The following is a 15,085-nucleotide window of genomic DNA, read 5'->3' as shown; positions in this document are numbered from 1 at the left end:
GAGAATCACCCACTGGGTCCCGGGGAACGAGCGGACGTCACGGAGACGCACGACGTTAACGGACGTCCCGGGTCAGAGGTCAGACCGGGCGGGGATGCGGTCACGGGAGAGGCCGAGGCTGTGACTCCCGTGGCAGACGACGGTGACGTCACCTGGGGCGGGGACGAGTGACGTCAGCGACGGGGCTGGGCCGCGTCTGTCACTCTGTAATCCGGGGCGGGACTTCCGGTCCCCGGCCTCCGCCTCCCGCGCCTGATTCGATCCCGAGTCGGGTGACCCCGTGACCCCCAAACATCACGCCCCCCGGCCCCACCCTCTGACCCCCTGACTCGCGGGTGCTGCGCTGAGTCCTCCTGGGTGCTGCTGACTTGGCGCTCAGTCCCCGGATTCCTGAGCCGCCCGCGGTGCTGAGCGCTGAGTCCTCCTCATTCCCGCGAGTGCTCATCGCGCCGTGCTCGGTCCCCCGCCCTCCCGGAAGTGCTCGCGGCTCAGGACTCAGGGCTCCGGCAGCCGCGGTGCTCGTGACTCAGCGCTCAGTACCCCCGGGTGCTATGCTCGGTGATCCCGCCCTCCCGGAAGTGTCCGTCGCCCCGCCCCTCCCCCGCGGCCGCGGCCCTGGGTGCTTAGGACTCAGTCCCCCCGGGTGCTGGGCTCGGTACCCCCGTTCCCGGACTCCCGGAAGTCCCGCCCGGTCACAGTGACTGACGGCCGCCGCCGCACCGGAAGCGCTGGTCCGTGAAACCGGAAGTGACCGTTTCTCTGCCCCCCCGGTCTCCTACGCGGTCCGCAGGCGGGAAAAGGGGGCGGGACCAGGAGCTCACGTGACCACACCGCGCTGACGCCACCAGCGCCGCCGTGTTTACATATTTTTCGCCCCGGGTGCTGTGCTGAGTTCGCCGCCGCGGGGTCAGCGCGGCTGTGACCTCCGCCCCCGCAGGCCCCGCCCCCCGGCGATGACTGACACCCGCGGGCGCTCAGGGGGGCGGGGCCCCCACCCGGGGCCAAAACAAACAGCGCCGGGGCCCGGCGGTCGCGCATTCGGTCAACGAGCGCGCAGCGAACTCGTACGCTACCCGCGCGGCCCCGGACGGCACAAGAAGCGGCGGCGGAAGCGGCGGATTAGGGCTCCGGGGGGTAGCGGACGATCCCGCGGCGTCCTGAGGAGTCGATCGATTAACGCGCAAACTCCTGCACGAGCCACGGAGCCCCGGCCGCGGCGCCCACGGCTCCGGACGGACAAATGGCGACGACGAACTCGTACGTAACCCGCGCGGGGGCTCCGGGAGCGGGAGGGGGCGGCGGGATCGTAGGCGAGCAACGGAGCCCCAGCTGCGGTGCCCATCGCCAACGTGAACCCGAGTGTGATAGGGACACGGGGGCGTATGTTTGTGTGACGTGGGTGCGTGTGATATAAGCAGGAATGACGTAAGCACACATGAAGGCACACATGTAACATGTGTGCGTTCCTTACACACGTGACATAACACGCATGACGTAAACATGAATGACGCGCACACCCACACGCGCGCACACCCACACGCGCGCACACCGGCTCCCCAGGGCGATGTCTCCGCTCCCGGCCCTCGCGCTCCTCCTCCTGCTCCGCGTGTGCGGCGCCCGCGACCCCGCGCGGCCCAACTTCGTCATCATCATGGCCGACGACCTGGGCATCGGGGACCTCGGCTGCTACGGGAACAGCACGCTCAGGTGGGGACACGCGTGTGCGGGCGGGGACGAGTGACGCGTGCCTGTGTCACCCGTGCCCACGCGTGTCCCCCCCCAGGACGCCCAGCGTGGACCGCCTGGCGCGCGAGGGCGTGAAGCTGACGCAGCACCTGGCGGCCGCGCCCCTGTGCACACCGAGCCGTGCGGCCTTCCTCACGGGGCGCTATGCCGTGCGCGCTGGTGAGAGGGGGCGGGGCTGAGAGTGGGGGCGGGGCCGAGAGTGGGGGCGGGGCCGAGAGTGGGGGCGGGGCCGAGCCACACACGGGGCGGAGCTGGCACCTACGGGTCTGAGCCGCTTATCCCGCCCTCCGCAGGCATGGCCTCGCACAACCGCCTGGGCGTGTTCCTGTTCACGGCGTCCTCGGGCGGGCTGCCCCCCAGCGAGGTCACCTTCGCACAGCGGCTGCGGGCGCGTGGATACCGCACGGGCCTGGTTGGTGAGTGACCCGCTGAGTGACTGGCGTTTGAGCCGTGACGTCACATGATCAGTGCTGTTTACACGCGTGATGTCTCAAAGATGACCTGTGACAACCTGTGACATCACGTGACCACCCCTTTTCTCACCTGTGAAGTGACATGACACATCCATGACATCATGTCGTTGACACATCATCGGCACCTGACAACCCATGATGTCAAGCATTTGCACCCTTGACTACATACGATCTATACATGATGACCTTGTCACACGTGTGATGTCACATGACATAACCGTTCATACCCGTAATGTCATGTCATTGACTTACATGTGACCTATGACATCAGCATTTTCACACATGACAACACGTGATTGACATGACATCACCATTGGCACCCATGAGTACATTTGATTGACACGAAACAACACGTGACCATCGTCCCGCCCTGATGAGCGTGTCCCCTCCACCCGCAGGGAAGTGGCACCTGGGCGTGAGCTGCCGCCACCGGGACGACTTCTGCCACCACCCGCAGCGCCACGGGTTTGAGTCCTTCCACGGCTTTCCACTGACCAACCTGCGCGACTGCATCCCGGGCTCAGGCTCTGTGTTCTACTCCAGCAGGCACCTGGTGGTGCATGTGCCAGTGCAGGTGCTGCTTGTGTGTGCGCTCACACTCGCGCTACTGCACCTCCTGGGGCTGGCGCGTGTGCCCGTGGCAGTGGTGGTGGTGCCCGTCCTGCTCACAGTCGCCGTGGCCGGTGGCTTCTTCGCCTTTTTGCACTATTTCCGCCCCGCGAACTGTGTCCTCATGACCGGGTTCGAGGTGGTGCAGCGGCCAGCATCCTACGAGGAGCTCACACAGAGGCTCACGCGAGAGGCTGTGGGCTTCCTGGAGAGGTGAGCGCGGGGTCACGCATATGTGCATAGCACATGTGAGCTATGTTAATGCGTGAGGTCTGGGGCTAGACCAATTTTCTGTGGTTGGGAGTGGGGTCTCAGGTTAGACCGCTGCAGGCATCATACAAGTCGCACTTCCTGCGCATGGTCTAATGTGTCCCATGCCCATGTCCCACATGGTTGATGCATGTTGCCAGTCACACATGCATGCCCAACCCTGTTGTATGTCATGCGTGTGTCACGTGTAATTATCATGCATGGATTCCAAGGTTAGACCCTATCTGTGCCCTGTGTCACCTTCCATGGATCATGCATGTATAACGTGTCATGCTTAGGGTCGCAGGATAGACCACTGTGTGCTTGTTTTAATATGTACACTCGTGTCTAAAGATGGGACATGTGAGTGCGCTCATGTATGGTGTCCAAGCCTGGACCGCATCTGTGTCCCTTGTCACATTACATACATCATGTATGTGTGACACATGTAATATCTGAGTTCTGAGGCTAGACCCTTGCCCCCTCCCGCCTGCAGACACGCGCACACGCCCTTCCTGCTGTTCCTCTCCTTCCTCCACGTCCACACTGCACACTTTGCGGCCCCGAAATTCGCCGGACGCAGCCGCCATGGAGTCTACGGGGACGCAGTCGAGGAGCTGGACTGGAGTGTGGGTGAGTGGGGCGGGGCCTGGAGGACATGGGATGGTGTCACGCGTGTGATTGTGATGTCACGTGTGCAATTATGTGATGATGTCATGTGTGTATTTGTGTGATAATGTCATGCATGTTGTTACGTGATGATGCCGTTCGTGTGTTTGTGATGTCATGTATGTGATCAAGATATGATGTCACACTATGACTGCACCCTCCCGCCCCCACAGGGCAGATCCTGGACGCACTTGACCACCTGGGCCTGGCGAATGACACGCTCGTCTACTTCACATCTGACCACGGCGCCCACGTGGAGGAAGTGAGCGAGGAGGGCGAGATGCACGGTGGCAGCAATGGGATCTACAAAGGTCGGGGACACGGGGCGTGTGCGCGTGTTGTGTGATTTCTGTGTTTGTGTGTGCTTCCCATGTATATCCTTGACATGACTTCATATGTGTTACTGCGTGTGATTGGTGGATGAGGTGATTGACAGGTCTACTGTCTCGGCCCCGCCCCTTCCTCTGTCCTGCTGCACAGGTGGCAAGGCCACCAACTGGGAGGGCGGCATCCGCGTGCCTGGTGTGGTCCGCTTCCCGCGGGAGCTTGGCCGTGGCCTGGAGCTGGCGGAGCCCACGAGCCACATGGACGTCTTCCCCACGGTGCTGGCGCTGGCGGGGGCGGAGCTTCCTGCCGACAGGTGAGTGGGGGCGGAGCTTCCTGTGGGTGGGCATGAATGGGGTGGGACTTTCTTCCCACATCCACGTGTGTCCCCGCAGGATCATCGACGGCAGGGACCTGATGCCGCTGCTGCGGGGGACGCGCATGCAGTCGGAGCACGAGTTCCTCTTCCACTACTGCAACGCTTACCTCAACGCCGTGCGCTGGCGGCCACAGGACGGTGAGCACAAGCGTGCGTGACATCAGTCATACATATGTTGAATAGATCGTGTGTGTGTAACAGGGCACATGTGAGTGTGAAATAGGTCATGCATGTGTCACATGTGTCGTGCGTGTTCCCCGCAGGCTCCGCCCTCTGGAAAGTCTTCTACTTCACGCCCAACTTCGACCCGGGCACCAATGGCTGCTTCTCCTCGCACGTGTGCTTCTGCTTCGGCAAACACATCACACGCCACGACCCTCCACTGCTCTTCGACCTCACACGTGACCCCAGTGAGCGCCGCCCCCTGACCCCGGAATCCGAGCCACGATACCACGCGGTCCTGGCGGCCGTGGGGGAGGCGGTGGCCGCGCACACACGCACACTCGATCCCGAGGTGCCCCAGCAGCTGTCGCTCAGCAACCTGGTGTGGAAGCCGTGGCTGCAGCTGTGATGTCACTTGACACATGCGTGACCCCTCTGTAACTCCGGCAATATCTGTCTCCGGGATCACGTGACAATCACGGATCCCCTCCCCCCAGCACACGTGAACACAAATGAAGGATGCGGGCCTCGCACACCCCCCACACATGAAGGACACACACGCTGTCAAGCGCGAAGACACACGCTTGTGAAAACCCCACCCTTGTGAACCCCGCTGTCTGGCTTGTGATACAGGCATGTGCTACAGTCCTGACTCAGGTCTGACACACGTGTGAGCTCCACATGCACATCCCGGCCAGTTCCGATCAGTGTTTCCATGAAGATGGCGTGGCATCCTGCGCCGCCCGACACGTGTGTGCGAGCGCCAGGACACACGCAAAATCTGCACTTTATCATTATTTTATTTTCCTCTCATTTTGACCCCACATGGGACCTGGAAGAAATAAACTCACGAGTCCTATCCGGCGTCCACTGTAAAGGAAAATTTTAACACATGTGAAACACACGATCTCGTACTTAATCTCCCCCCCTCCACCGCGTCCGCACAACACTGGAATAAAACGACACTGGCGATGAGGGTGCTGCGTGTGGAGTCCGTGATTTCCATTCTGGGCGTGGACGTGACGTTACACATGTGAAGCCAGTGCGACAGACATGTGGCCTCATGCGTGTGTGTGGCAGGAAGTTCCGCCCACCCCGGTTCACATCCAAGTCCATCACGTGTGCTCAGCCTGTCATGTGTGTGGCAGGAGGGGCGCCAGCCTGACCCTTGACCCCAGGGACCCTCAGGAGGTGGGGCCTTGCTGCATAAATTAGCGGTCACATTAGCATCTGTGTAAATGAGCGGCCGCCCACCTGTGGTTCAAGCTTTGGAGTCTGTGCATACATTACAGCCCGATCTACAGTCGAGCTGTAGTTAGATAATTACATGCATAAATTGACTACCTGATTTACATATATGCAAATGAGCATTTGGTGGCTATGGGGAGTTTTGGAATTTCTGCTTAATCACGCACATAGATTATAATAAATCTCCATAAATTACAGGTTCATTGACATAAACATGCACATAAACTATCATACCATAACCCCATCATCATAAAGGTCTTGCTGATTAGCATATGCAAATGAGCCTCTGCAGCCACATGTGAATGCAGCAATCTCATTCACATTTATGCAAATGACCCCTGCCACAGGGCCTGGGAATCCCTGTCCAACTCCTCATAGTACACGCATGAGTTTCCCTCACAGAAACACAAAGCTTTCTGTGAAAGAAGCAGGTTTGTTTTCACGTCTGCACTGTTGGCGCGTTCACGTGATTTCTCGAGAACCGTACATGAGTTTCCTCCGCATTGTTAGGTGTGTGAGGAACAGCGACCCTGGTGATCATGTGACTTGGAGAATCGTCAGGTAACATCTGTGCTGCAGAGAAGTCACAGAAAATGTCAACGGCTCCTCAAGTTCTCAAGAATTAGTGATGGAATGCGTTGCTCTTCCCTTACAAGCTCGAGGATGCAGTTTTCAGTTAATTTTATGACCCACCTCCCATGTGGATGACTCGGACCCAGGTCTGTTCTGAGCCTGACGTGGGAACAGGAGACAAACATCCGGGTGATTCCTGCAGTAAAGAACCACGCCTCGACGAATTCCTGCTTGCGGATGAGGAAGCTCTGCTCCCAATGTCTTCCAGAAATCCAGAACCGTGGACCCCAGCGACTGCCTGGACAAACTGTGGCATTTGATGATGTACAGAGCTAACACACGAAAGGTAACTCTATGACTTATTGAAATCCTAATTATACTGGAAACCCTACTGACCTTCTCCAACATTACTCTGTGGTTTGCTGATGTCATGAAAGAGAAATCCCCTAACACACTGGAATTCTTGGCCATGATGGTCCTGATATAATCTTTCTTTCTCTTCTATTTTTAATTACTGGTGAAAGAATCGATCATAAGAACCTAGAGGAGACAGCCCAACACTGAAAGGTTCTGGACTCTAAAGTGTTACATGGAACAGAGATTACAATCTTTGCCCAATCTCTACACGTTCCCCATAATTGAACTTTGCCAAAATAGTAACATTAAACATCTTCAGGATTTTTCTAATCTGAAATCTGAGTTTAAAATATGTAACTTTTAGAGTATTGATATATTCCAAAACTACAAAATTCTACACCTCATGTGATGGATTGTACTGAAAATGTGGATGTGGCAAAATACTGTAGAAAACCTTTCTCAGACTACGTGCATGAGGTTCAAGAAAAACATCAATGAAGTCTCTGATGAAACACTGCCCCAATCAGTTAACCTCTCTAAATATGATGAACTATGAAATTATTTCTGAATCTAAAAATACCCGAAATCTGTAGAAAACTTAGGTAATAAGTATTTGAGATACGGGACACTCAGCATTAGTACGAAACAATTTTCATTAATATTTGGTGTGGGAGAATTGTCTGTATTCTTCAATCATGTTTCAAATAAACACTGGTTGGCCAGGCAGGAAGTATAGGTGGGAAAACCAGACAGGAGGTAGAAATGATGCAATGAGAACAGGAGAATTCTGGGAAGGAAGAAGATGATTCTTCCTACTTCTGGCCAGACTCCAAAGAAGCAGGATGTGAGCTGCCCTACTGAACAAAGGTACTGAGTCATGTGGCTAACATAGATAAGAACAATGGGTTAATGTAAGCTACAAGAGCTAATAAGTAGCCTGAGCTAATGGGCCAATCAGCATTATAACTTATGGAGATCTCTGTGTGATTTTCTTTGGGGTTAAGCAGCTGTGGGAACTGGGCAGGACAGAAACCCCAACAAACAGGCCCCATCCATGTTACAAATATTAACAGTTCTAGTTAGAAGTTGCCAATGAAACAGAAACAATATGATGCATGCAAATTACAAGGGTATTTGTGAGATTGTATCATAAACGCCATGTCATCCAATAGTGGCCATCTGCAACAGAAGCTGATTGCCCAGCTTTTGCTTAGTCATGGGTTTAGATGCCTCAGAAATTCCTAAGTCACCCTGGAAACCTAGACGTTTCCTTGAAAGTCACTTTCTTCAATTCACACCCAAAAGCCATAAAAGTTTATGTAAGATGTCACTGACGGATGACATTAGCAGAGGAACAACTGTCAAGGGGCATGGAGTAAAGTCAGGTTTCTTACTATGGTGACAGTTGTGGTGATGGTAATAAGTATTTAAGATACGGGATACCATGAACAAAAGCCGCTTGAGGAGGAACAAGTTTAGTATGCTCACATTTGCACATACCTTTTCATCACCAAAAGAGGTCAGGGCTGGGACTCAAGCAGGAATTCGGAGCAGGGGCTGATGCAGAAGTCATGGGGAGGCTTCTCATCTGGACACCATGATCAGCAGGTAATATAAAACCAGGACCAACCCACCCCAGTCAAACACGATGAGCGGGGCCCCGCATCAGTCACTAGTTAGAGGAAATGCCATACGGGCCGGCCTTCACCAGATCTTTGGAGGCTTTTTTCTCAGTTGTGGCTCCTTCATGTCTGATGATTCTAGTTGGTTTCAAGTTCATATAGTATTAGGCAGCAAAACGGACACATTGTCAGTTTGACCACCACGCACATTACTGTAATTCACAAACCTTTTCTTGTTCACCCCATCATAATAGAAAACATTTTACAAACTTAGAAAGGCCAAACACTTTAAAAGTTCAGTTTCTTAAAAACAGTAAAAGTTTTTCAATTGTAGGCTTTCATTAACCAAAAATAAGTTAATTTTTTTCTTATTTCAAGAAAAATCTAGGGCACTGTTAGGTATTTTGTCTTAGACGAACCTCTCTGCTGACACAGATAATCCTAATCAAACCAAATTAAAGATTTCCATGTTTCATAAAATGCCCTTACTCCCAGGTGATCCCATGAAAAGATGTCGAGGAGAAGAGAGAGAGGAGACCTTGCAAAACCCAGATACCACGTGTTTACTCTCTGGGGGGCAGTTTAAATAGCCCTGGGGAGTGATCCTGACCTTCCTGGGGAGGGGTCTCATGCCAGGAGCTGGGTGAAGCCATCAACCACACATTTTAGAATCCTTGGATAATGGGGCTCCTGCTCTAACATGGCTGCTTCCTGAAGGCCTGGAGCGACGTGGGAGAGGGGGGAGCTGGGAGTGGGAGGGCTCAGGCTCAGCGAGAGGTGTGGTTGGAGCAGTGTCCTGTTTACTGTCATCCTGGAGTCCTCTTTTGAGGGGGATTAGAAGGCAGGTGGATAGGAGAAAAAATATAATGCTATTATTGGCCCTATAAATGGGGCTAGCCATGGGAAGAGTTATTAACTGACAGAAAGAAACTCCTCTTGCCTGAACTGCTGAACTGGACATGCAGTACCTGCCAAAAAAATGACTGCTAAACCTGCCTAAAGATGATATGGTCCTTTGGGGTTCCTGCTAAAGAGTCTACCAGACATTCTGCAGGACACAGAAAATAGTGACTGGCAAACTGCCAATATAGGCAGATCTGTCTTTGAAATTTCCTGCTTCATGGAAAAGTCTGTTGGATACTATGGGCCTGTAGGCTGAAGATGGGTGCCTCAATGGTACAGAAGAACTTTGGGTGACTGTCCAGGCAGCAAGATGTCTCTGTCAATTCAAAACTTTTGGAAGTTGTTTACAAGCACTTCCTGTTTACTTAGGTAATATTATATCCTTCTGGAGTCTTTGATGGAGGTGAAGAATTTATAGTTGTACGTTTCCTTAGTTATGATAAAAGATAAAGTAGATATAAATATTGTAACTAATTCTTGTTTGATAACTGTTTTGTTATATGTAATTTTACTTTGTTAAAGTTAAAACCTTCCTTTGATTTAAACAGAAAAGGGGAGGTAACGTGGGAGTCCCCTCTGTGTGCTGTAATTACCATTAACGAATAAAGAAAGTGCCTTGGCCTGTTGATAGGGCAGAACTTAGATAGACGGGGAAGCTAAACTGAATGCTGGGAGAAAGAGGCTAAGTCAAGGAGCAGCCACATAGCCTTGCCAGAGACAGATGCTGGAACTTTACCTGGTATGCCACGCCACATGGCAACATTTGGTGTGGGTTAAATTTATATGTATGATTTAGCCAACAAGAAGCTAGAACCAAGCAGTGATTTAATTAATACAGTTTCTGTATGGTTTTGGGGGTCTGAGCAGCCACCAAGCAGTGATTTAATTAATACAGTTTTTGTATGGTTTTGGGGGTCTGAGCAGCCAGGAACTATCAAGTGGCCTCCTTACAACAATTTCTTACAAGATATAGGTGGTTGATAACTGAGATCAATCCTTGCCTAGCAAGTTCTTTAAATAAAGAAACAGAAAAAGGTAATTTTTTAAAACTTTCAACCTGTTTGTCTGCCTTTCTCAGCAGGAAGCCTGTCAAACAGGGTAATCCTATCTGTGTGTTTGCTTTTCTCAGCAGGAAACCTGTCATCAAGGTAATCCTGTCTGTGTGTCTGCCTTTCTCCGGAGGAGACCACAGAGCTTCAAAAAAAGCAAAGCCTGAGTTTTGCATGTGAAATGGCTGTCCAGGAGCTTCAGTCCTGGAAAGGGTGAAGCTGGCTGAGGTGGCCTTGCTGCTGTGAATTGACTGCCATCTACTCTATCACAGGGACCCTAGAAGAATAAAGTTGGATAATGAAGTAAAAATCTAATGACTTCCTTATCGGGAGAGAGGATTCTAAATGGAGGATTTGATGGATAAAATACGGGGGTGGTGGTGGTGGTGGTGGTGGTGGATACAGAGCAGAATAGAAGCATAACGCGTTAGTCCCAAAGTCCTCCAGGACAAAGACGAGGTTACAAGGTGGGATAACAGCTATAAGGTAGCACTTACAACCCTTCTCAATCAAAGGTGTTATTTCCAATCCTGGGAGAGTCGGTACAGAACCATTTGTACTTAAGGTTACAGGTGTCTCAGAGTCCACTACTTGAGAAACAGGTTTAATCATAAACAGGAATGAACCTAGTTTGTATTTACACCTAAGATGAAGGCAGGCTGGATCTTCAGTGACAATGACAGCAATGACCGGGATTTTTATTTTGTTTGACTCCACTGGGAAAGACCTAAGATGTAGACTATTTTCAAATTCTCACTGCTAATAGAAACATAGAGCAAACATGCTGAGCGGGGAAGGACAGGTTTACCAGGATGGATATTAAAGGTGTGCACTACAGTTATCTGTGGAACAACAGCTAGGCAAAACATTGTTTTACTCCCCTCTCCTGTTTCTCTTTCTTATTATATAGTTATACACGATCAATTCATCCTGGTCCCAGAGCAATGAGAAAGTTTACAAAAACAAAAAGCAAGTGGTTAACACCTCACACAGGGTCACCATTATCCTCTTCTACCTCAGGTGCAGGGCACTAGGATCTCATAGGCATTTGAGGACAAGGGTCAATGGCCCCTAAGGGATGCCTGGTACCATATTAAGTTTTGTTAGCCATCACATGGGGACTTGTGTATAAATCATCACACAGGTCTGAGCTCTCTGGGGGCAAAGTCTCTAATGACTGGAACCGAGCAGTCTGTTTCTCATTATACAATCACACAGGTTATACAATCAGGTTAGGACTGGCAGCCATGTCCCCACGAGATCTCCATCTGCGCTCCTTCCCCAGATGTCTTTCTGACTAATGGACAAATCACACACCTTGAAAGTCCCAACCATTTGTCCTCTGATTTTTCTTCTTATAGAGACTGAGCAAGAACATAGCAGATTTCCTGTCTACCTCACTTTTGAAGGCATTATGATTAACTAGCCAGAATCAAACCCTTATGAACATTTTTTTTGCATACACTGTCTATCAAGGTGATTATCCCCCCTTGTCTTTGTGATTTGGTGCTGCCACATGGACCTTTCCACTGTAGGATCCAGTCTACCCAATTGCAGTGAAGACATGCAGTTTTAGTCTGTGCGTCCCTATACACTCTGGTAGATATTTGTATGTATTCATGGTCTTCCTACAAATCAGCTCCTTACAGGGTTAGTGAAGAAAGTCTTCTGGTCACCTCCACTGGAAAGAATTGTGCCTTCTGTGATAAACCACTTTAATCTTCCCATTTGATCATTCCCTTGATTCTTTCATGTAGAAAGCAGAGGCATGTCGGACATTTCAAACTCCTTCAGAGTAGCCTATCGTATAATATAGGTTCAAGCAAATAATCAAATAGACCATAGGCGCCTTTTAAAATTGAGCTGAAATAAGAAATATAGATTCTTTATGCACTAGGCTTATGTCAATAACTCAGTATGATCTAGTTTTTTCTATTTTTTTTTTTTTTTGGTTTTTCGAGGCAGGGTTTCTCTGTGGCTTTGGAGCCTGTCCTGGAACTAGCTCTGTAGACCAGGCTGGTCTCGAACTCACAGAGATCCGCCTGCCTCTGCCTCCTGAGTGCTGGGATTAAAGGCGTGCACCACCATCGCCCGGCTAGTTTTTTCTATTTTCTATCCCATACCAATAAAACCATTTTCACACATATCTTGCAGACTTCCAATTATAAGAATTAGAAGACTCATCAAGTTCTTTCACAATGCATCCTCATGTGTCACACTTTATCCCTGCCCTCCAATTGCCTGCTTACCTTGATACTGGCATCCATCTAAAGTACAGACAGGTGATCACCTAAGGACATTACCCTTGTGTTGATTGTTTTTTTTAATATTTATTTACTTATTATGTATACAATATTCTGTCTGTGTGTCTTCCTGCAGGCCAGAAGAGGGCACCAGACCCCTTTATAGATGGTTGTGAGCCACCATGTGGTTGCTGGGAATTGAATTCAGGACCTTTGGAAGAGCAGGCAATGTTCTTAACCTCTGAGCCATCTCTCCAGTCCCCCCTTGTGTTTATTGTTATTTCTTTCACCAAAGGTCTTTGTCAGCTCCACAGACAAGAGAGAATTAATTCCCCAGAAAAAAAAAAACACAGGTAAGAAATATTTCAGGATGTAAAGGTGAGGAAATACCCACTACTAAGGGATCTGAGTGTTCTACTGCCTCAGTTATATATGGTTATCCCACATCATCCCTTCCTAAGATACAGAATCTCTTTTCCAACCAGGAGCTCACTGACTGACAGTTGAGAATGGGACATCACTTTGTGATGTATCAGTATTATGATGATGACTTGGGCTGTGTTTTCAGTTATTTAAGCCCCATGAGAGCTGTAGAATCATTTGTTTCCTTGGGAACATGGAGAAAACTTTAGGGTGTTTATATGCCTATAGAGCTGGGGAATTTGATGTCCAAGGTCATTCCCTCCATTTTTACCATATCCATAAACACCAAATGCAAACAGCTAGCTTCATTAAATTTCTTAATTTTTTAATATGCAAAATTTCTCATTATCAGTCCCCAAATTTTTTTTCACAAGAGTTGAATCAACAGTATCCATACATTTATTTTACAAAGTTCTTTAGCTAGTTCGCAGTGAGCTTTTCCAGTGCATTCCTTCCTGTAGGCTGAGTCTTTTGTACCTGTAGCGGTAGTCAAATTGGAGAGACAGTTCTAGACACAAGTACTGGAGTAACTCATCCTTACATTTTTTTCTATAGAACTACTCGATACCCAAATTTATACTAAAGGTTTTAGAGGGCTTGAATGTAATTCATTATTTAATCCTATGTGTTGGGCATGTGTGTGTAATTGTGTTAAGACACTGTGTGAGCACCCTACTCTAAAAACTACTACTCTAAATCTTAAGTTCTACATTGAGAAAAACTTTAATATTAATATAAATACTTTAATATTAATATAAAAGCACCAGGTTCCAGAACATCAACCTTTGTGTCATAAACAAAATAACCAGAAATTTGTCATAAAATTCTTTTAAGGATATTTAGATAAGATATCCATGAAACACAAATTGATTTAACCTTAAAAGAAGTGCCCTAGCCTCAGCAAATACACATAGGGATCTGTGTAAAAATCCACCTATTTATATAGTTCAAATAGTCTCTCTAGCATTATAGGTAAAGAATATCCAGTGTGGGGAAGGCTGCCCGGAGCAGAAGTAATCACACAGAAACTATGTCGTAAGTGTATTTCTGGCTAACTCTCATATCCTAAACTAAACCATCTCCATTAATCTGTGTATGGCCATGTGACTGTGGCTGTCTTTGGTGGTGCTACATGGCATTTCCACAGCTCTATCTACTCTGTTTCTGAACGTCTCTTCCAGTTGGGCTATATTCTGTTAAGCCACTGCCGGAAGCAAAGACCTGTATTTTGAGATCTGCATTTTGGTTACAGCCATCTTAAGCTCACAAGTTAAGAAAAATATTTACCTCTATCCCCTCTGCAGGGTCTAGGAAATCAACCTGGCATCTTATCTCCTAGCAGAGACCTGCAGGCGCCAGGCTCCGGAATCAGTTAGCATTTTCCTTTGTTAGTCAACAATCACAGACCCTCAGTATTTACTTACCAGCTAGGATGTCTTGGGACCTGAATTCCAGCAGACCTGAGTTTCCTGACACCCTTCCCTTCCCCACTTTGTCCGTTTGCTGTATTACAGCCTCTGAGAGGGAATAAACGGAATGGCTTGATCAGAAATCCTGTCTTGCTGTCATTTCTCGTGTCTCTTGTCTCCTTTCACTCCTCTCCCCCAAGTTTATCAGGGACCCCTGTTCAAATTCCACCGGCTAGGATAGATGGCGTCAGAATGTAAGGCCTGAGGACACCATGGAGGTTTGAGTAACGTCGCTGCACACGGAAGACAGGGCTGTCCACGCACTTGGTGTTGTTCCTTTGGAAACTACAACTCCTAGACTCCTCCTGGACTACGGATACCTGTGCGCACACCTGCGCACAGAAGAACAATTGGTGCCGACTCGGGGACTTCCTGTCCCGGGCCTTCCACTTGAGGCCCGGCCTTCGGGCCTTGGCGTGCCTTCTGGAGTGCCGGACGACCTCCTTCCCGGGAACGAAGTCTACAACCGGGGACCTGCCCACAGCCACCTCCATCTCCAACCGATTCGTGAGTTTACCCCCGCTGGCTCTCTCCCCGTCCCGCCTAGGGAATGCCTGGCCAGCTTTCTCTAGCGCGTTCTGGGTTGA

At 49.9% G+C, this 15,085-nt stretch overlaps 1 protein-coding gene across 2 annotated transcripts; it reads left to right on the top strand.

Annotated features, from left to right (window-relative positions):
• Positions 1-798: 798 nt before the first annotated feature.
• Positions 799-5,587, top strand: Sts (steroid sulfatase). Of its 2 annotated transcripts, XM_005368766.3 has the most exons (10): positions 1,160-1,257; positions 1,561-1,707; positions 1,784-1,905; positions 2,040-2,162; positions 2,618-3,041; positions 3,574-3,710; positions 3,920-4,057; positions 4,227-4,386; positions 4,466-4,587; positions 4,713-5,587. In XM_005368766.3, exons 1-10 carry the CDS (start codon positions 1,241-1,243, stop codon positions 5,018-5,020), a joined length of 1,698 nt encoding a protein of 565 aa, XP_005368823.1. In that variant the 5' UTR covers positions 1,160-1,240; the 3' UTR covers positions 5,021-5,587. The 2 variants fall into 2 exon arrangements, with proteins under 2 accessions (XP_005368822.1, XP_005368823.1); XM_005368765.3 differs by having other exon boundaries at positions 799-1,257; positions 1,561-1,905.
• The last annotated feature ends 9,498 nt before the right edge of the window (positions 5,588-15,085 follow it).

This window comes from Microtus ochrogaster, unplaced genomic scaffold, assembly GCF_000317375.1.
Source record: "Microtus ochrogaster isolate Prairie Vole_2 unplaced genomic scaffold, MicOch1.0 UNK41, whole genome shotgun sequence".
Lineage (NCBI taxonomy): Eukaryota > Metazoa > Chordata > Mammalia > Rodentia > Cricetidae > Microtus > Microtus ochrogaster.
Note: the sequence above shows the minus strand (reverse complement) of the source record. Positions and strands in the feature narration are given on the sequence as shown.